Source organism: Petaurus breviceps, unplaced genomic scaffold (assembly GCF_028583685.1).
Source record: "Petaurus breviceps papuanus isolate PSGF00001 unplaced genomic scaffold, PetGlider_PUasm1.0 90842, whole genome shotgun sequence".
Taxonomy (NCBI): Eukaryota; Metazoa; Chordata; class Mammalia; order Diprotodontia; family Petauridae; genus Petaurus; species Petaurus breviceps.
The window spans coordinates 21,604,676-21,626,452 of NW_027187358.1; the positions used below are offsets into that span (position 1 = coordinate 21,604,676).

Sequence of the window (21,777 nt, forward strand, 5' to 3'; positions counted from 1 at the left end):
TGTTTAGTCATTTTCAGTTGGGTCCAACTCTTTGTGACCCCATTTGGGATATTTTTGGCAAAGATACTGGAGTGGTTTTCCATTTCCTTCTCCAGTTTATTTTACAAATGAGGAAACTGAAGGAAACAGGCTAAATTACTTGCCCAGGGTCACACAGCTAATAAGTGTCTGAGGCCAGATTTTGAATTCAGGACAACTAATCTTCCTAACTCCAGGCCTGGCACTTTATCCTCTCTACCGCTTAGCTGTCCATTGACAGATGACAGACATACATTATTTTTCTTCCAGTCAGGAGGAACAGTTATGTATTCATATAAGAACAAGGTTTCTTAGCTTCTTCAAGACCATCTTTATGTAGAACTGATTCAGATTTATACCAGTAAGAGCATTCTATTGATAAGTGGACAAAGAATATGAATAGGCAGTTTCCAGAAGAATTGCAATGTAAAATCAGGAAAATTCTCTATTTAGAGCTGATTTCATCACTAGAGAAATGCAAATTAAAACAACCTCACTCCCATCAGATTGGGAAAATGACTGATGCCAAGGGTACCATAGAAATTAAATGCCCCCAAAGTTATTCTGTGCATTCTTTGACCCAGCAATTCTGCTACTAGGTCTCATAACCCAAAGAGATCAAAGAAAGAAAAAAAGGACCCTTATGTAAGAAAAATGTTTATAGTAGCTTTTTTTGTAGTTGGAAAAAATTGACAACTGAGAAGGTACCCATTATATGGACAATGACTAAACAAATCATATATAAATATGACGCAATATTATCGTGCTGTAAGAAATGAAGGGAATGGTTTCAGAGAAACTTGGAAAGACTTGTATGAATTGATGCAAAGTAAAGTGAGCAGAACCAACAGAACAGTGTATCCAACATAAAAGAAACAGCTTTGAAAGACTTAGGAATTCTGATCAACACAATGACCAACCACAATTCCAGAGGACTTAGGATGAAACATGTTAACTACCTACACTGCAGGAATGTGTTTTCACTATGTATGTTTGTAATGGGTTTTCTTTTTCTTGCTTTCTCAGTGTGGGAGGAAGAAGTGGAAGGGGGAGAATAAAAAACTAGAAATAAAATTTAAATTGAGAAAAGGTCATACCTCTTTTGTTTGGGGCTCCTGGAGGCACTCCACCTTCTCTATATTGCCTTTGCCTGATGTCCCCTAAACTTCTTGTAGTAATTACTGAGACTTCTGTAATACCTGTCCTTTGTTACTTATCTTTTTGCATGACAACATCTCTTCAACTAAATATTAGGTACTTTGAGGCATGACATTATCCTTATCTTCTCTATATAACAAATTCCCCAGGAACGTGTATCAATATGTGCTCAACAAAGGCTGCTTTTATGAAAATGGTTTTAGTAAACTATTTAAAATATAGCATAAATACAAGAAACCTTAGAATGTCTAAAGCTAGTGGGTTGAGGAGAGAGAATTTCTGCAAGCATCCCATTTTATTTACAGCCTATTTATATGGTGGTCCTTCTTTTGTTCTGACCTGTGATTTCATTGGTATCGGGAACTTGGAGCTGAGACAACTCCCTCTGCCAGTGCAAGTCAGCATCTTCTTTTCAAGTCCTGGTCTTAGAGAGCTTTCTAAAACACTGAGAGGTTAAGGGACATGCATGCCCAGGGTCACAAAAGACAGTGTTTGTTGGAGGCAGAACTTGAACTCGGGTCTTCTGGACCCCAAGGCAGGCATCCTCTTCACTATGCCACTTTTCCTCTTGTAATGTTCTTATGGTGTTCTGATTTGTTTCTTTACTAAATCCCTGCTATCCAGAAGGAAAAGCTCATTTTGCTGGGAGATCACTACAATCTTCGGGAAAAAATTTGGAAACATCACCTGAAACTTCCTTTCCCAAACTGAGGAAAGATACTATCACAGCTGGCTTGGAACAGGCAATCAAAGAAGGAGGACCATTATCAGTAAGTAATGATGATGATGATGATAGCTACCATTTATATACTGCTTACTATGTGCCAAGTATTGTGCTAAGTTCTTTACAATTATTATCTCATTTGGCCCTCACAAAACCCTGGAAGGTAGGTGCTGTTACTATCTATTTTGTATATTTTGTAAATATATAATAATAAAATACATATGTATATATATAATATATACAATGTATCTATTGTATGTATTTTACAGATGACAAAATTGAGATAAACAGAGGATAAATTACTTGTCCAGGGTCACACAGAGAGTATTTGAGGCTCAATTTGAAAGTCTTCCTTACTCAAGGCCCAGCACTCTATCCATTGTGATACCTAGCTGCCATTTCTTAGGAAATTATATTATCACTGACAATAAAGAACAAATAACTGCCAGTAACTTAGTGACAGTTTTTTGACTTTTTATAAATTGTAGCCCTAACATTACTCACTCCTTTGTCTGCTTATTGCTCAAATTGTTAATTGTGATTTATAGGCTTTCCTAACATGTAACTGCAACATAGTCTCTTCCTCGGATATGTGCATGCATCGGTATATACATGGGCACACATGTGTATACATATACACACATGCATTTGTACTTTGAGGCACATGATATCTTATACCTACTACACACATATATATGTGCATACATATGTGTATATACCTATCTACATATACATATTTACATATATTAGGGGAAGTGATAGTGTTTTTTAAACAATTAGAAAAAAAAGAAAAACTTTGAATTTATAAAATGGGCAAGGCAGAATTCATAAGTTATAGTAGAATCAGTTAGCCATTTATGGATCATCTTGAGTAACACACAAACATTAATTTCTTTTGTGTAATTAAATTGTTCCTTTTATTTATCCTAGAATTTATCAGCACTTGGAAGAGAGCAGCTCCAGCAACGAGAGGACTATCTAAAGCAGAAGAGAGATAAACTGATGTCTATGAAAAAGGACCCAAGGATCAAACAGATACACAATATAGAGCAGCAGAAAGGAAAATCTGCTGAGGAGGTAACCCTATTTTGGTGTAGGGAAAAAGCATTTGGAGGCACACATGATCTAAGTTTAAACTAATTTTACTACTTTTTACCTGAGCTGCTTTGGGCAACTCTCTTAACCCCTTATGGGCCTGTTTCCTTTGATATGTTCAGAAAGACACATCTAAAAATGGTCTTAAATAGACATAAGACAGTATGGTATAATGCTTGTGGATCAGACTAGATTTGGAGTCTCAAGCTTCAAACATGTTACATTATCTTTTAAAATGGGGATCATACTGACTTCACCAAGTTGCAACTAAAATTCAGGGGTGTGTGTGGGGTATTCCAAGTCACTTTAAAGCTATCAGAGCTTTAATAAAATGGGGATCATACTGACTTCACCAAGTTGCAACTAAAATTCAGGGGTGTGTGTGGAGTATTCCAAGTCACTTTAAAGCTATCAGAGCTTTAAAACTGCACAAAGACTTTTGGGACATCCTGTGTAACTTTAAAGAAGCATGTAAGTAAAACAAAAACACTTTCTAACATGGCCACTCCCTGATTTCCTTTTACTTCTAATAGAACATTAGAAGCCATGTTCTATCTTGACTTAGAAAACTTAATCACAGTACATTAATGCTTCATCCAGCCTTACTTTAGAGAATAAACCCAAGCCACATGTTCTTCTATACTTTAATTAAAACTGCATTTTTTTGTTTATTGGTTTAGGAAATTGCAGAGAAGCCAGAAATGACAGCAGAAGAGAAGCAAACATTACTAAAGAGGAGGTTAATTGCAGAGAAGCTTAAAGAAGAAGTTATTAATAAGTGATAATTTTAAGAAAGTTAATTTAGTAAAACAGAAGTTTGAATTACTTTAAAATAAATTATTGAATCCTAAACTAAACTTGTTTGATTTAATCACGCTGAAAAGTGCCAAAATACTTACTTATCCATACTTCTTGTACAAGCACTAAATTTCTTTGTAGTAATCTCTTTAATTTAAAACTCTGCTATTCCACTCAAATTATTTTATAAAAAAGTAAACAAAATAGTAAATAATATAGCTACATAACATTGCAGTTGAAAGCTTAAGTATAAAATTTATGTAGAAGTTATCTTTGCAATGAACAAAGTGATATAATAGCTAAAGGTTTAAAGTGCTTCTATTTTTAGAAGTTTGGATTAATGCAGTGGTAGATGTTTAAAATTTGTAGTACACTGTTAAACACAACAAACGGAATATTATCACAGATGACAGAGTTAATAGCTGATTCAGTTGGTTTAGGGCAGAGATGGGGAACCTTAAGCCCACACATAGCCTTCTACGTCCTTAAGTGTGATACTCTGACTGAATCCAAACTTCATAGAACAAATCTCCTAAATAAAAGGTTTCATTCTGTAAAAGTAGGATTCGGTCAAAAGGCTGCACCCAAGGACTTAGAAGGCCACTTGTGGCCTCGAAGCCACCCACCCCTAGTTTAGGGAATCTTGTCATTGTGAAGTGGAGAATAAATGTAAAGTACCTTCTGAATCCTTAGAACTCTTCAGTTATTTGCATGGAGCAGGCTGACCCTACTATGGGCAGGTAGAATAGAGAATATCAACATCCTCAGCTTCTAAAATACCCCTTGAGGATTATCTGAAATTTGGATAATTGGGAATTAACTTCCTAATAGGTATAACCTTTCCTGCTATGGGAATTAAAACTAACTTTTAGATAAAGTGGGTGCCAAATTAGTGTTAAAATAATTTTATTTACCCACATCAATAACATGCCTACTATTTTTCATCACTAGCTATTATTAGATTAGGAAAAAACTAGTGATTAAAACACACAAATTAATTTCATGTAACTTTTTATTAAAATAGTATTTATAACCGATACATGTTGGCAGATGTAACTTTAAAAAATCTACAAGGGCCCCAGGCATTCAAATGTGGGCTTTTCACTTGTTCCACTGAGTCAGGGTACAAATGGAGTGGGTAGAAATTTAAGTCTGCCTGAGGATGGTGGCTCTAAACATGGTAACTGAGTGGAAGCTTAGTATCTCCTGCTTCCAAGAGATTTAGCATTTTAAAAAGTCATTTGAATCTCATGATGTAACCATATTTTTCTAATACTAAAACTGTAATACATAGTAATTCATGAAACATTCACATTTTTGCTATTAAAGGCTCCTGTGGTGATGCAAATGTTATTTAAAGCTCACGGCAGTTCTTTAGACAAGAAAAAAAAAATTGAGATGTAAAGTTAGAGCTTAGTACCAGAATTTTATACACATTGGATAGGATCACATTTTCAGCCACAAAGGGGAAAGTATGCATCATACCTTCCCTTGAATTTCACGAGGAAATGTTTTTAGCTTTGAGAGAAGGAAAGAAAGGGCTTATTTAGACCAGGGTTGATGGGGAAATTTATTATAGGAACACTTGATCTTAAGTCAAATACATCCTGAGTCACCTTACTGATACATGGAAGACACCTTTCATGATATATACCTTTTTAGCTGTGTTCAGTGAGAGGGAAGCCCCATTCTAGGATGCCTGGAGCCCAATGGGGGCATAAAATTTTATTTTCCCCATGGCCACTCACTTTTAAGTGTAATCAGAGTGCTGAAAATACAATAGATTCTCTACCTCACTAGTTTAGAACTCCTGCATTGTTTGACCTAGTGGTGTATAATAAATGTTAAACTATGAATTTTATTGGCTTATTAATGATACTCTGAAATGTCCATATCTCAAAATTGAGTGAACTTAAATTTACAACAAACCAAACAAAAGCAGTAATTATGGAATTACAGGGTCACATTTTAATTCCTGAATTTTACATTTCAGCATTAATATCACCACATGTATACAAATGGTGTAAAACAAGTACAGTGGTATTTTTAATACAAAATAAATTCTGTTTTATGGAAAAAACTATACTTCATATCTACACAGACAGCCCATCTTTTCCAAACAATAGCTAAAATTAAAATTAACTACAAAATCTCCAAAACAGGGAAACTGCTTCAGTTTAAACTATTCCAGGAAAAATGGACCCATTAACACATTACAAGGGTGATCTCTATGTGATGGATTGCAGCTGGTTTCATAGTTTTGAGCTTTTATCATTTCTAACACATTAATTATAGTTTGGGGACATTTTTCTCACTTTAGCATGATCTCAGATCATAGATGGGCAAACTAACATTAAAATATTTACAGATTACTTGCTGCTCTTTGAAAATAAAACTTCCAACCGTTTGCCTCAATTATTTTTGCAATTCATTTGTGTACATGGAATGTGCTTTTACTCTTCAAAAATAAACAAACAAAAAAAGCAGCTTTCATATTACACCCCTGCTTAAGGAAAAGGTTTATGTGCTGCATGCTGATTTCTCTTTTCTAGTAACTTCTTCTTGGTCCAAAATGGCTTCTTAATGTTAAATGCCACTTAGTTCAGCACTATTTAAAACCTGTGTGTGTGTTAGTACTTATCAACTGACATGTTTTGTAAGTTTTGAATGTGATAGTATGACAGCTGCTTAGCAAAGAGAGACAGCTTTAATAACAGCAGAAAGTGACTTAACACTGTATCTTCCACAAATGCTTGTACTTTGGTGCAGCTGAAAGGACTCTGCTATAGCTACAAGCAAGTTCCTGGAGAACATTCTTTTGGGAAACTGATTATCATCAGTATCTCTGAAGTGCTGGTTTAAATGTTAGATCAATACAACTGTTCACTTTTAAGCCAGGTTGTTTTGTTTGAAATACATACTGGAAATTCCTTATGTGTAAAATTCAAACATGCATGGTAACACAGGGTGTGCCTTCCTCCAACGGCCTGAAAGGCTGAATTTTTGTTATATTTTGAAAGAAATGGTCCCAAACAGTTTAACTTCATTTTTTATGCTAGCTAAATCTGTTTTCCCTAAAAATTGTTTTAAAAGAGGCAACTGATAAAAGAACACTATGGCCAGCACCATTACAAAAGTAACGTTATTGGGTTTGCAACTGAAGTTTCACAATCGTTTCTAGTTCTGATACATACCCAGGGCAACCCTGCAATATTAAAATTTTACTGACCTGCTCCCCTCCCTCATCCCTCCCCAAACCTGAGACTTTCCTTGCTGAGAAGCTGTCACCCAGGTTCTGATTACTACTAACCCACCATTTTTTGACAGCCTGAAAGGCAAACTCCTTAATTACTAGAAAGAGAAAAGTTCCTTGGAAGCCTGGTGTTTATAGAACTAAACTCTTCTAGTCAATACACTGAGTGTCTTTTGCTACTCCTTGTATATTATCTTATATGTTCAAGGGAGAAAGCTTTCTGATTCAGACTTTTTTAAGCTCACTGAACAGTTGCAGCATTTAGTAATACCCCACAGTGAGGTTCCCCTCCCCCCCAAAGTTTTTATGAGCCAAGGCGAGGTCTTTTTCTTGGAGATGTCTCCTCTTCTTCCTCCTCTTCTTCATCATCTGGATAATCCACTAGGCCAACCAGACTTCCCTGTTAAAAAAAATAAAAAAAACCCTAACTTATAACACTGAAATAGATTTTTGCAGAGAGGAGCAACTCTATAAATATTAAAACATTTCTGTACACTTAGTATATAATTTTTAGCTATCTAGTCAGAGAAGCACACAGTTCATGGCATCTGCACAAAAAGGAAAGAAATCTAAATATTTTAAGATTTGTTACCAATTAGTGTTAACTGAAGGCCAAATGGCAGTTTTCTAGGCAATATCAAGGTCATGAAATGGGAAAAGTGTATTTGCTAATTAAAGATTGATTAAAACTTGGATGTTTCATGATAATTTATTTTCTCAGTTCTAAATAAAGACTAGAAAAATTCTTTCTCTGTCTACCTGAACTTACTGCTTCAGAATAGGTCCCTGTACTGTGCAAGGTCCACCCAACTGAAAACTATAAACCTTATAGAGTTTCTTATTTCAATAACAAGGAACTGGACCCGGAATGTAATGTAGGTAACTCATACAACACGCAAAAAACGATAGCCAATTAGTAAAGATCTGATGTAGATTTACAATTTTAAGAGCTTGAAAGGATCAGGCTAATACATAATTGCCTCATTTTATACATGAGAAGACTTAAGCCCAGAGTGGTTAGGTGACACAAGATAATGGCAGAGTCTGGAGTAGAACCTAGGTCTCCTGACTTGATCACCACTGAATTTCCCACTCTATAACATTCCTTGTAGAACAACAGAAATAAAATTTTATAGCTGAAAGGGCCATTAACATCATCCATGCTCACTTAAATAGCTAACAGGGCTTAATGTCATAGACTATCATTTCTCACCCACCAAATTATCAAAGGGTAGCTGAAAACACACTAAATATGAACTGTCATAGGTCATCAAGTTTCCTTAGTGCCCTGAAGCTCTGAATTTCTGTTAATTCACAAAACTTATAACGCTATCCCTAGGAAAAAAAAACAACCAAGCCTATTTAATTGAAATGACTGTTTAATCTTTATGTTGAGTATAGGTATTGGATTTAGAGCTATAAAAATTTATCTACTGCTCTCAAATATATCCATTTACTCCCCCTAAACATTTTTTTTTTGTTAATTTTATCTGTTGGGAACTCTCAAACTAGAACTTCCTGTCACTGCTGCAGATCTATAATTTACAGTCTCACAGCCTGGTCAATAAGACGTTAAGTAATTTGTTCATTTTCAGAGTTATGTGTTTGAAGCAGGTCTTTCAGACTCCAAGATAAGTGGCCCTGAATCTGCTATCACACTCCCTCTTGGCAATAATGTACAGAGCAGAATTTATTAAACTTTCAAGCTTTCTAAAAATATTTTTACAAATTTTAAAAATCGGCACTACTTCTATTTTCTATGCTTTTATGATAGCTATATTTGACACCTGGAATGCTCTCTTTCTGCCTGTTTTCACCTCAACCTCATGGCTCCTTTCAAGATTCAGCCCAAGCACAACCATCTCCCAATGGCCTTTCCTGTTTCCCTCCCAGATTCCTTCAGCCTCACATCACAGATTACCTGGCATCATGCTGAATATTTTCTGCATATACCTGTATATGTGTTTGCTGTTTCTCTCATCAGAATGTAAGTTCCTTGAGGGCAAGGACTATTCTGCTTTTATCTCTATATTCTTGGTGCCCAGTACAGAGTCTGGCAGAAAGCTGGCACTTAATGTTTGTCACATGAATACTGAATTGAGATCATACAAATGAACTAATGAAAATCTGTGAAGAGTTTTTACATCAATACCATCAGAAAAATAAGCAATAATAATCTTCCTGTCACAAGAGAAGCTGCTGTTTTCTGACTCTATTTGTACATGGTGAAAGATTATGAAAAACATCAGGCTTATAATAAGATATTATTTACATTATATTGAGAAGCCTGAAACCAAAATACAGCTTTATTTATCTACGTATCTTTTTTAAGGGGGTAAAGGTGAAGAAGAAAGTCTGACTACTGAAAGAAGTGTTAAGTAAGTGGAAGAGAAAATAATTTAACAGAAACAGAGCCAATCATATTCTGTACCTTCCCTCCTCAATTTTCTGGCTGGTTCACTGCCTAGATAAAACCAACATGTAAAGTCTGAGCTAGAAAGGGATAATTTTGTGAGCTTGCAAATTACTAAAATTTCCACTCTTATTAGGAACTCATTGTCAAGTTATGACTGAAAAGTCCAAAGTCTAAAGACTCAAGGTAGAATTAAAGGATTACTATTCAAAACATTTTATATTAAGGCCTCAACTATCTATCCAATACTATGCCATGTGATAACTCTGTCAATTCATACGCAAAAAAATTAAATCTGAATTCAATTTAACCAACTAATTATCAGAGTCCATAGAGCAAAACATTTGTACTGTACTCAAAGAACTCCCTAGACCCTGACTCAGAGACTAATTTACTTTTATTTTACACAAATTACAAACAGGCTCCATAGCTCCTTCACAAATCTACAACATGATTAAAAACAGAAAATTGAGAGGGACAGACACAGACAATAATATAAAAAAATAGATAACTGCAAAGGAAAAAAAATCAACGCAAGAATTCAGGAAGTGGGCCATTTAGTATGGTAAGAATTTCTGTATGTCAGCCTATGGCAGTGTTCATAATAAGGCCTCTGAGGTCATCAAAAGTCATGTTCAATATATTCTGTTGGTGGTCATGTATAATAAATACAGAATAAAAAAAAGGCAGAAAATATCCTGCTTAAAATATAAACACAGTGGAGCGGCTAGGTGGCACAGTGAATAGAGCACCAGCCCTGGAGTCAGGAGGACCTGACCGGATCCGGACTCAGACACAACACAAAAACTAGCCATGGGCAAGTCACTTAACCCCAACTGCCCTCCAAAAAGCAAAAAAATAAAAAAAACCAAACAAAATATAAACATAGCTATTTGAACTTAAAAATACAGACTAAGGGGGCAGCTAGGTGGTGCAGTGAGTAAGAGCGCCAGCCCCAGAGTCGGGAGAACCTGGGATCTGTTCCGGCCTCAGATACTTCACACCCACACAAAATAACTGGCCGTGTAACCTTGGGCAAGTTACTTAACCCCAATTGATAAAAAAAAAAAAAACAGTCATTAGATGGATGTAACAGATAATGGAAGCTTTAAATAAATTTAAAATATATTACCTAAATAACTACCAAGAATTTCAAGACACATCTCTGCTTCTAACTAAAAGAGAATGTGAATGTTTAAAAAACCCATTATCAATTTACTCACTTTAGTGGCTGTTACTGATGTAGTCAAGCTTGTATTTTTGGAAGAAGATCCATTAGAACTTGCTGGTGTTGTTTGAGCAGCTACAGATTTACTGTTTGTACTATTTGCTCCATTAGCAGCACTGGCAGAATGAGAGAAAGTAAATTTGAAGCCAGAGGATGTCCTTTTGGGAAGATTTTCTTTGTCTTCACTTTCTTTTGCTAAACCAAAGATAAAATATGAATATACATCAATATGTGCTCACAAATGTGAATGTATCCTAATTTATTTTTTAAAGCCTAAGATGATCATGGTCCTTAAAGCCTGATTCTGGCAGTAATAGTTGGGTCTTTTGGTAGTGGCAGACCAGTGTTTGTGGTGAGCACAAGAGCAAATCGAAGAAGCAAAATTACTGTCTGAATATTTCAGTTTATTTCATTTGAACTTTTATGAGATAAGGGTTTTTAGCACTGGTGAGTAAAGACTGAATAAATGTAGGACCAAACTGAAATGTCATAAAAAAGATAAGGAAATTAAAAAGAAAGGGAATGACTTGCTCAAGTCAGAGCTGTAACTAAAAATGCAGGTCTCCTCTGTTTCCAAATTCAATTATTTTTTTTCTATTACATTCCGTTAAGATATAAGCAATGGAAAATCAGTTAGCTTATGCTTTTTAATCCTTTTTTACAAGAATAATACGGGGCGGCCAGGTAGCACAGCAAGTAATAACACCGGCTCCAGTGTTGGGATGACCTGGATCAAATCCAGGCTCGCACACTCAGCACCACACCCAGAAATAACTGGCCGTGTAACCTTGAGCAAGTTACTTAACCCCTATTGCTTTAAAAAAAAAAAAAGAATAATAGGACCTTGGGGCGGCCAGGTGGCTCAGTGAGTAAGAGCACCGGCTCCAGTGTTGGGATGACCTGGATCGAATCCTGGGCTCAGATACTTAGCACCACACCCATAAATCACTGGCCGTGTAACCTTGAGCAAGTTACTTAACCCCAATTGCTTAAAAAAAAAAAAAAAGAATAATAGGACCTTGAATCTGCACAAAACAAATGGTAGAAGAGGAAAATTTACTTTTACTTTTCTTGGCAACCTAATTTTCCCTGCTCTATACTACTCCAAGAACTCTCATTAGTTCATATCATAATATAAATTGTATCATATAGTTACTTGTATGTCTGTCTTACCCCTCCTCTTCTTGGTTGTGAGCTTCTTCAAGGCAGGAAATAAGTTTTGTTTCACCTTTGAATCCTTCCTAGAGTACAGTTCCTTGAACACAGTAGGTACTTAATAGACTGTGGTTGAAATTAATTGAGTTGAGGAAATGTATTTAATTTTCTCTGCAGTAGCCTAACTTTTTAAGGACCTTTAGGATATGTTTAAATTCTGTCTGATTCATAGTTTGTAAAATGTCTTTCTAAGGTCCTTTCCAGTTCTAGGACTATAACACAAATTTAAACTGGTGTTTACGGGGCAGAGGAAAATCTAAGGCCATTTGCACATCATGTAACAGAGAGTCTGACCGTGCTGTCTCTGAGTATCAAATATCAAGACGACGCTATTAACTGTGGTTGAATGCAAAACTCAAAGTTTGCTTTCTGAAATAAATAAATCAACTTATACTTGGAAAGGACTCCCGGGTATGTTTAAAAATTGTACAGTCTAAGTTAATTCACTAATTGGAAGAAGTGTTTCTATGAAACATTTAGTGTACAACATCTCATGCATTCTGTAAAAATGTAACGGCCTTCACAAAAGATAATTATTACCTCGTGATTTCTGTATAAATAATTAAAAAGAATCCAAAGTGATACCTTTTTTAGTTTCCATAAACTTTTCATAGCTATCTGGAAAGTCATCCTCTGGCTTGGATTTTTCCCCTGGCGGTACAACTGCTTCACCTTCTTCTTCTTCATCTTCATTGAACCACATTTCTTCATCTTCCTCTAAGGTTCTTGCATCTCTTCGAAATCTGTTGCTACGCAATATAGATGGTACACTGTAATAAATATATCATGGGTGACTCAAGTTCTGTAACCAGTTTTTAAAATGTAAAAGAAATCATAAATGTGGAACCATGAGGAGTTGATTTTGCATAGAAGAAATAGTTTAGGGTATTTTAAAGTTAACTAAAATCTATACTGAATTAAAAGATGAAGAGGTTTAAAGCAGTCATTCTTTTTATCTTTTCTTCTAGGAGAAAGAAGAAAAAAAGAAAACTGCTACTTCTATTGTTATTTATGACTATTTGGTGTGAAAGAAAAAAATCTCTAGGGAAATTCTAGCTCCCACAAAGATCCCACATAAAGTGGCCTTACAATAACCAACAATGTCAGAAATTTTGTAATTATGTCATAATTAAACCCCCACTTTATTATTGCAAAAATCTCCTTGTAGTAATTTCAAATGGTAGACCAACAAAAAAGATTTATCCCATGCAGACTTTAACCACCTCAGATCACCTATTTTCATTATCTCCACTGCCTCTGTTGAGCATAAAAACATATCTAGCTTCAGCTCTGAGCATCAGCATGTGCTCTCCTGTGATTTGGGTACTCTATTCTGTATTCAACTCAACTTCCAACTCAGAATCTCTGCCAGTGCTGTGTAGTGCACAGCTCTAAGATTCCTGGTTTACGTAGACTTGGACCTTTTTAATCCCCATTCTTCCACATAACTACCCTGGCCCACCCCCTCCCCTGCCTTAGTCAATTGTTTTCCATTTATAGCCCTTTTCCTAGGGCACTAATTGCTTTCCCACAGTAACTTTTCACCTGAAGTTGAGAATCAAATAATGATGTGAAGTAGTATATGCCTGTAATAGCAAAAAAAATATGGATCATTTTGGAAACTGACTTCATTGATGGCTTGAATTTCAAAACACAAACAATACCTGTTCAGTTTCTGACTTTGTCTGTCTTTCTCTTGTTCATATTTTGTCTTCAATCCTTTGAATGTCTGAACATATTCAATTGATTCAAGGGCCTTATAAAAATTTTCAACTATATGCGCAGTAAGAGACTTGATATCTTCCTGTATAAGCACAAAAACATTTATATTCCATATAATTTTTCTCATCTCACAGTATTTTCCAAAAAAAATAAAGATGTTTATCATTACACAAAGCTGTCCAAGCTTTTTTAATCACGTTCTAAAAAAAATTCTCTAAGTAGTTTTTTTTAACATGCAAATATTCTACAGAAAATTTTAAATGACTTCCCATTTCACTATTTTAGAAATGGGCCAAGGTTACATAAAAAATAAGCAGATTCCTGAGAATTTATATAATATAGGACTGATGAACTATTCACCTAGAATTCTGTTCCAGGAATTGTTCCTAGAGCTCTCTAACAGTGTAGCCTTTTGAGAGTGACTACTTCACAGTAACAATTCCTCCTGAATTCCATTTTATATGTTTTGAAATTCAAAAGGAAATTAAAATATGTTATATCAGAACACTTTTCAATTAAGAACTCAACTAAATTACACTTAACTGAACTCACATTTATTTAATTTACATTATAAAATGTAATTTACATTATAAAATATAATTTATAATTATAATTTATGGTGTGTCAATTCCACATTTTTATATAATTTTACTGACATTTCTTATTTTAAGTACTGTTTCTATACTTGTGATTTTATATATGATATATAATAATCATATTATATGATAATAAATATGATGGTATTATTTAGCCTAAAGGGAAAAATTAGTGACAATAAAAGGTAACTAGATAAAGAAACAGAAATCCAGACACATGGAATAAACATAAAACAAAAGAGTGAGAAAATGGGAAATATAGGGAATTTAAATTTTATTTTTACTCTAAAAGAATTGATCTTATTTCAGAAATTAATAATGGCACTGAATAAAATACTAAGAATTCTTTTAAATAGTGTTTCAACTTACCACTCTTATGAATTCAAACAATTCAATGACAGCTGAGTTTAGCAGGTTGTATCGGGTTCCATTATCAAGAAGGGCATTTATAACTGGCTCAAAAAGATTTCCCTTGGTGATATAGCGGTTGTAAAATTCATCTTTAAGACCAATTATCCTCCTCATGAAACGAAGAGCACCTATTAAAAGTAATTTAGGATAAGGTGATGTTCTCCTTTTATGACATTAAAAGAACCAGAGTTTTTAAGCACAATTGACCTTTATTTCACATTTTTGAACCTTGAAAATAATCCACTGTACCTATCTCTTCCAGTCTACCAGAGCAAAACAAACAAAAACACCAAAAAACTGACAAATTCTCACTGTTACAAATCACATAATTCTAATTCCTTATTTCGTATTTGATAATCCTATTTTTTATATACTGTCTCCAAAAAGTTGTTTATAATGTGCTTTACAGATGCTATCCAATTAGTCTTCATTAAAACAAGACTATCAAAGTGGTCATTCCACTGTGAAATTTTATCTGTAGGAAGCCTTAATTCTCCTCTATCTGTGTGGATATATTTAACCCAGGGAAGAATGAAATTGGAAGAGGAAAAGAAAGGAAAAAAAAATCTTATCTACATTCACTTCTTTCCCATCAATCCAACCTTTCTAGGACTTAGTACTAATATACTCTGCTTCTTCCCATCTCAATACATAATATAATCATGCTAAATAATGAGTTAAAGACAAGGGAAACAGATAACATATGGTAGGAACACTAAGAGATTCCCTATTTAGTAATTACTTTCTAGTGTTTTATCCACCAATTTCTTCTGGACACAGTTCAAAACATGAATGAACTAAGTCACACAAAATTTCAAAGGCTCAAGGTACAAAACAAGTGACTAAATTGGTAAAATGGACAGGGAGCAAAAAGTATGAGTGAGATTTTTTTTTTTATCATGATGTCCTCTCTTAAGAACATTAAAACTAGGGTCAGCTAGGTGGCACAGTGAATAGAGCACCAGCCCTGGAATCAGGAGGACCTGAGTTCAAATCCAGCCTCAGACACTTAACACTTACTAGCCGTGTGGGCAAGTCACTTAACCCCAATTGCTCTGCCTTCCCTCCCAATAAAAAGAAAAAAAAAATCCAAAGAAACAAGAACATTAAAACTAGTTAAAAATCCTTTTCTGAGTACTATGCAAGGAAACTACTACACTATATTGCTTTATCTTTCCTACCAGCATTTTTAAAAAGTTGTGGCTTTCCAATGCATAGTGCCCTCAATTCAACTGAGTGAATAGATGGCATTTTCTTACAAAAAACAAAAACAAAAACCTGGCCCTTAAATCATTTTATAAAAGCTCTATTTGAATCATTACTTACATAATGCCAGGAACGTATGTTTTGAATTCATTAAGACCAGGACACGTCTTAGCAAATCTTTGTTCATAATATAATTTTTTATGTGATATGTGTGGTGTTCCACACAAAATGTGAGTAATTCCAAAATTAAGGCAAGCAGCTGTGCTGTTTGGTAGTTATCTATTAAAAAAGAAAGATGAAGTTAGGCACATAAAAATACAAAATTCTTGCTGTTTACTTAGGTAAAAAAATCATGCAATCTATCTTTTGAAGACACCGTTCAATTTTATACCAATTAAAAACATTATGGTATTGTTATTATCATTATATTAATAATATAGTCCACATTTCTATGACACTGCAACTCATGTTCAATGCCTTTGAGACTATAGCACATATTTTATCAGTAAACAGACACTTCAGAAATACCATTTTTGTCTTTCTCTTTTCTCAAAAGAATCACTTGTAATACTGTTTCCATTTTTATATGAGAAAACATTAAAAACTCCAATTAAATAAGTTGATGTTTCTAGAAATCCAGATATTTGTAGGTGAAGATTTCACATTCAAACACATTTTTCTCTCTCTGTTTAAAAATAGATATTGGTGGTGTAATATGGAAAGAACACTATGCTAACAAGTCTAGCTAACTTGTCACTAATTAGTTATGTCACCTCAGACAAATAATTTCACTATCCAGGGCGGGCATCGGTTTCCTCGAATCATGGAATTGAGGAGGCTGGGTTAAATTATTTCTAGGAGCCCTCTAGTTCTAACATTCTACAAGTAAGGAAACGGAAACATTCAAAGTGATTTGTTCAATGTTACTTAAAAAAAAAATCTATTTTCTTAGAAAGTCCAGATTTCTAAAATCATGACTTAAAGCAAGCATTTTAAAAGTTATTCCAATGAGCAAATTATGTTTTAGGAAAAGGAAAAACATCCAGTAACTGACACTGCCACATTTATGACTCGAGAAAGCCTGGAATTCAAACACAGTTAATCTGTTGAAGGACACAACAAAAGCTATTAAATATTTTACGTGAACTGACAAAACACACAAATTCCTCAAAGTAAGAAACCATATTAAGATTATTCTAAAAATATCTTCTAAGTAAGAACATTTTAATAAAATGTAAATTAAATAATGTCATTTTATAAAATATCACCCATGGTTTAGACATTACCTGATCACCTAGAAATATTGTTTGAATTTGCTGTAATATCCACACACTGACATTATACATAAATATCATAGAAAAATTACTTATTTTAAGCTATACTATGACAGTAACCATTTTAAGAACCCTTAAATATCATAAGGAATTAAGTTAATTTTCCTCAGTATTAATATTGGTCATTAAACGTATTAAATCTGAAAGCAGATTTCCATCCTTTCCCCAGTTCTTTTTCTGCTTTAAAGATTAGTATCTTCCATATTTAATTTCACTCAAACATACATTAAAGCACTTATTACGTTAAAATTCAAGGCAATGTGCTAAGAAAGCAAGCAGTCCCTATCCCTAAGGCATTTATATGGTATATTGGATATGTGAATCTGGAAGAGGTGGGTTTGCCTCAGACATTTACTGGTTGTAGGACTTAAGTCAAACTCCTCTGGGCCTCAGTTTTCCTTATCTGTAATATGGAGGGGGCTTAACTTGATGACATGTAAGGGCCCTCCCAGTTCTAAGTGTATAATCCTATAATCTTCTAAGGGATACAAAATACACAGTTAAGTAAATATGAAGCATATAAAGGTATCTTGATAGATAAACCAATTAAGTGCTTACTGTATGTATGCTAGGAATATAAATACAAGCAAGCGGGAAATCAGAGCAAAGATGACCTATCAGAAGTGTGGAACTCAGCCAGGGGTAGAGTCTAGGTTACCAGAAGAGTAGAAGTAGCATGGAAAACATGGAGTATATAATGAAGCTTACTATAGAAGAACAGACATGCTCAAATCTGTGTGCTGTAGGAAAATCACTTTTATGGCTATGGATGATAGAGTGGAGAGGGAAAAGACTTGAAGACCAAATAGGAGGCTATTTTAATAGTGAGGGATTAAGACTTGGGTGGTAGGGGCGGAGTCAAGATGGCGGAGTAGAAACATGACCTCGCCATGGCTCCCACTTCCACCTTCCCCAATCCATGTAAAAAAGGGACTCTAAACAAACTTTGGAGCTGCAGAACCCACAAAATGACATGGAGAAGCTAACCTCCCACTGAGGACAGCCCGGCAGGGTGGGCCTGACCAGCTACCAGCCAGAGGGACTCCAGATCAGAAGCAGCTGTAGCCATTTCCAGATTTATCAACACATAGAAAAAGTGAGAGGTCAGTGCAGTCTGGACTTTGGGACCCATTAAGTGGGAGTGTGCGGCTTTTGCCCCCGAGGCAAAAAGCCCCTGAGAGGCCAGCAAAGCCAGCCAGCGCCACATGGCAGCTTTAGCTCCTGGCCTGCGCAATGTAGGGGGACCAAGCAACAGTCTGAGGGGTAATCGCTCTTGTTTTAAACTTTCCAGGCAAAGGAAACAAAGCAGATGGAAGACTGCAACATTAGACTCCTATTCTGGGGACAAAAAGGAGCAAAGCATGGAACAGGAGGAAGACAGTGAAGTCAGAACTCCTGCACGAAAAGTTTCAAAGGAAAATACGAGCTGGTTACAGGCCATAGAGGACCTTAAGAAGCAGATAAGAGAAGTGGAGGGAAAATTGGGAAGAGAAATGAGAACGATGCAAGAAAATTACGAAATGAGAGTCAAAAGCCTGAGGAAAATAACACCTTGAAAAATAGACTAACTCAAATGGCAAAAGAGGCTCAAAAAGGCAATGAGGAGAAGAATGCCTTAAAAAGCCGAATTTGCCAGATGGAAAAAGAATCTCAAAAGCTCACTAAGGAGAATCATTGCTTCAGAATGAGATTGGAGCAAATAGAAGCTAATGACTTTATGAGAAATCAAGATGCTCTTAAACAGATCCAAACAAATGAAAGAATTAGAAGGCAATGTGAAATATCTCATGGGAAAAAACACTGACCTGGAACATAGATCCAGGAGAGATAATTTAAAAATTATTGGACTACTTGAAAGCCATGATCAAAGTAAGAACCTAGAAATCATCCTCCAGGAAGTTCTCAAAGAAAACTGCCCTGATGTTTTAGAACCAGAGAAAAGTGGAGGTTCAGGGAATCCACCGATCACCTCCTGAAAAAGATCCCCAAAAGAAAACTCCTAGGAATATTATAGCCAGGTTCCGGAATTCCCAGATCAAGGAGAGAATATTACAAGCATCCAGGAAGAAACAATTTGAATATTGTGGAAACACAATCAGGATAACCCAGGATCTGGCAGCTTCTACACTGAGGGATCGAAGGGCTTGGAATATTATATTCTGGAGGTCAAAGGATCTGGGATTAAAACCAAGAGTCACCTACCCAGCAAAACTGAGTATCATGTTTCAGGGGAAATTATGGTCATTCAGTGGAACAGAGGACTTTCAAGCATTCTTGCTGAAAAAACCAGAGTTGAATAGAAAATTTGACATTCAGATAAAGAAGCAAGAGAAGCATGAGAAGGTAAACAGGGAAAAGAAATCATAAGGAACTTTTCAAAGTTGAACTATTAACATTCCTACATGGAAAAACAATAATTGTAACTGATGAAACTTTTCTCAGTAGCTGAAGGGAATAGAAATATATGTCTATATATGAGGGTATATGGGCATATGAATACATATGTGAATGTATGTATATATGTTTACAGGTATATATAGATAGAGGGCACAGGACCAATTTAACAGGAAGGGATGATACTTAAAAGGTGAAATTAAGAGATGAGAGAGGAATATAATGAGAGGAGATGGGGAGAGACAGAATGGGGTAAACTATCTCATACAGAAGAGGCAAGGGGAAATGGTTGCAATGGAGGGGAAGAACAGAAAGGCAAAAGGGAATGGGTCAAACTTATTCCCATTGAATTTGACTTAAGGAGGGAATGAAATACACACTAAATAGGGTATCTCACCCTCCAGGAGAGTAGGGGGGAAGGGGATGAAAGGGGGGATGATGGAAGGGAGGACAGGCTGGGGGGGAAGGAAATTGGAAGCACCCACTTTTAAAAAGGGACGGGATCAAAGTAGAGAATAGAACAAGTGGGAGGTGGGATAGGAAGGAGGGAAATATAGTCAGTCTTTTACAATATATATACTATGTTATTGTTTTGTATTGGCCACACATGTACAACCTATACTGAACTGCTTATCTTCCCAGTAAGGGTGGGTGTCAAGGGAGGAAGGGAATGAATCTGGAATTCAAAGTTTTAAAATGAAATATTCAAATATATATATACTATTATTAATACTATTTTAAATGTAATTGGGAAATAAGATATATAGGCACTGGGGCATAGAGATCCACTGGAAAAATCAAAAGGGGTATGGGAGAAAATATGGGAGAGAGCAGATTGGAGGAGGGAATATCCGGTGGGACAGCTATTTTGAGGCAGTGGGTAGGGGAAAAACGGAGAAAACTTAACTCAAAATCTGACGGAAATGAATGATATAAATCAGAAGTTAACAAAGCATTTGAAAAAAAAAAAGACTTGGGTGGTAGCTGTATGAATGGAGAGAGAAAGGGGAACATATACGAAGTATCTTATGGATTTCTATGGGAATTTGGGATAGAGCCAGGCTTTGAGAAGTTCTGGCAGGAGTTGTGAGGCTTTGTTTGGTCCTGATCTGTATTATCTGAGGACTAGCCAGGAATTCTTCTGGGTACTCTGTTCAAATACTTCAGGACACAAATCTGGCACACAAGCACAATATGGTAGGAATGGGAGATTTTTATTTATCTGGATATCTGCTAGAGCTCTTTTGGCCAAAAGCAGGAAAGCTAATCATTTACTGATTCGTCTTACTGATAATTTCATCTTTAAAAAAAAAAGAACCAAAATACCACTACTAGGTCTGTATCCCAAAAGACATAAAAAAAACCACAGACCTATATGTACAAAAATATTTATAGAAGCTCATTTCTGAGAGCAAAGAATGAGAAACTGAGGTGGAGGCCCATCAACTAGGGAATGGCTGAACAAGTTATGGTATGTGATAATGATGCAATACTATTGTACTATAAGAAATGATAAGAAGGCAGCCAGGTAGCATAGTGAGTAAGAGCACTGGCCCCAGAGTTGGGATAACCTGGGATCAAATTCGGTCTCAGACACTTAGCACCCACCCAGAAATACCTGGCCATGTAACCTTGAGCAAGTTACTTAACCCCAATTGTTTAGGGGCGGCCAGGTGGCTCAGTGAGTAAGAGCACCGGCCCCAGAGTTGGGATGACCTGGGGATCGAATCCGGGCTCTGATACTTAGCACCACACCCAGAAATAACTGGCCGTGTAACCTTGAGCAAGTTACTTAACCCCAATTGCTTAAAAAAAAAAAAGTAGGATGCTCTCAGAGAAACATGGAGAGACATGCCTGAGCTGACGCAAAGTGAAATGTACTATGTATAAAGTAACAGCAATATTGTAAGGTGATCAGCTGTGAATGACTTAGCTCTTCTCAGCAGCACAATGATCCAAGACAACTCTGAAGGACTTAACGATAAAAATGTTACCCCTCTCCAGACAAAGAAGTGGTAGTGTCTGAATACAGATAGAAGCATACTTTCTTTTTTAATATTTTATTTCACAACGTGACTATTATGGATATGTTTTGTATGACTACAGAGGTATAACCTATATCAAAATGCTTGCCTTCAAGGGGGGGGTGGTGGTAGGGAAGGAGAAAAGGACAGAATAAGGAGCTCAATTTTTTAAAATTGAATGTTAAAAA

The 21,777-nt window shown here is 35.6% G+C and overlaps 2 protein-coding genes across 6 annotated transcripts in view; one reads left to right on the plus strand and one right to left on the minus strand.

The window, feature by feature from the left end:
• CFAP36 (cilia and flagella associated protein 36) overlaps positions 1-18,612 on the plus strand; it is a 61,418-nt gene extending 42,806 nt beyond the window's left edge. For 3 of the 4 annotated variants that reach the window (XM_069071750.1, XM_069071754.1, XM_069071752.1), the window contains 3 exons: positions 1,801-1,946; positions 2,831-2,977; positions 3,676-3,852. In XM_069071750.1, coding sequence (XP_068927851.1) covers positions 1,801-1,946; positions 2,831-2,977; positions 3,676-3,777 — 395 coding nt within the window. In that variant the 3' untranslated portion in view covers positions 3,778-3,852. Of the gene's footprint in view, positions 1-1,800; positions 1,947-2,830; positions 2,978-3,675; positions 3,853-18,462 lie in introns of those variants that run through there. The other variant, XM_069071751.1, reaches the window with a different exon arrangement.
• PPP4R3B (protein phosphatase 4 regulatory subunit 3B) overlaps positions 5,739-21,777 on the minus strand; it is an 84,713-nt gene continuing 68,674 nt past the window's right edge. The window contains exons 11-16 of one of the 2 annotated variants that reach the window (XM_069071749.1): positions 15,958-16,116; positions 14,590-14,759; positions 13,567-13,706; positions 12,488-12,651; positions 10,683-10,882; positions 5,739-7,446 (exon numbers count right to left, since the gene is read on the minus strand). In XM_069071749.1, coding sequence (XP_068927850.1) covers positions 7,351-7,446; positions 10,683-10,882; positions 12,488-12,651; positions 13,567-13,706; positions 14,590-14,759; positions 15,958-16,116 — 929 coding nt within the window. In that variant the 3' untranslated portion in view covers positions 5,739-7,350. Of the gene's footprint in view, positions 7,447-10,682; positions 10,883-12,487; positions 12,673-13,566; positions 13,707-14,589; positions 14,760-15,957; positions 16,117-21,777 lie in introns of both variants that reach the window. The other variant, XM_069071748.1, reaches the window with a different exon arrangement.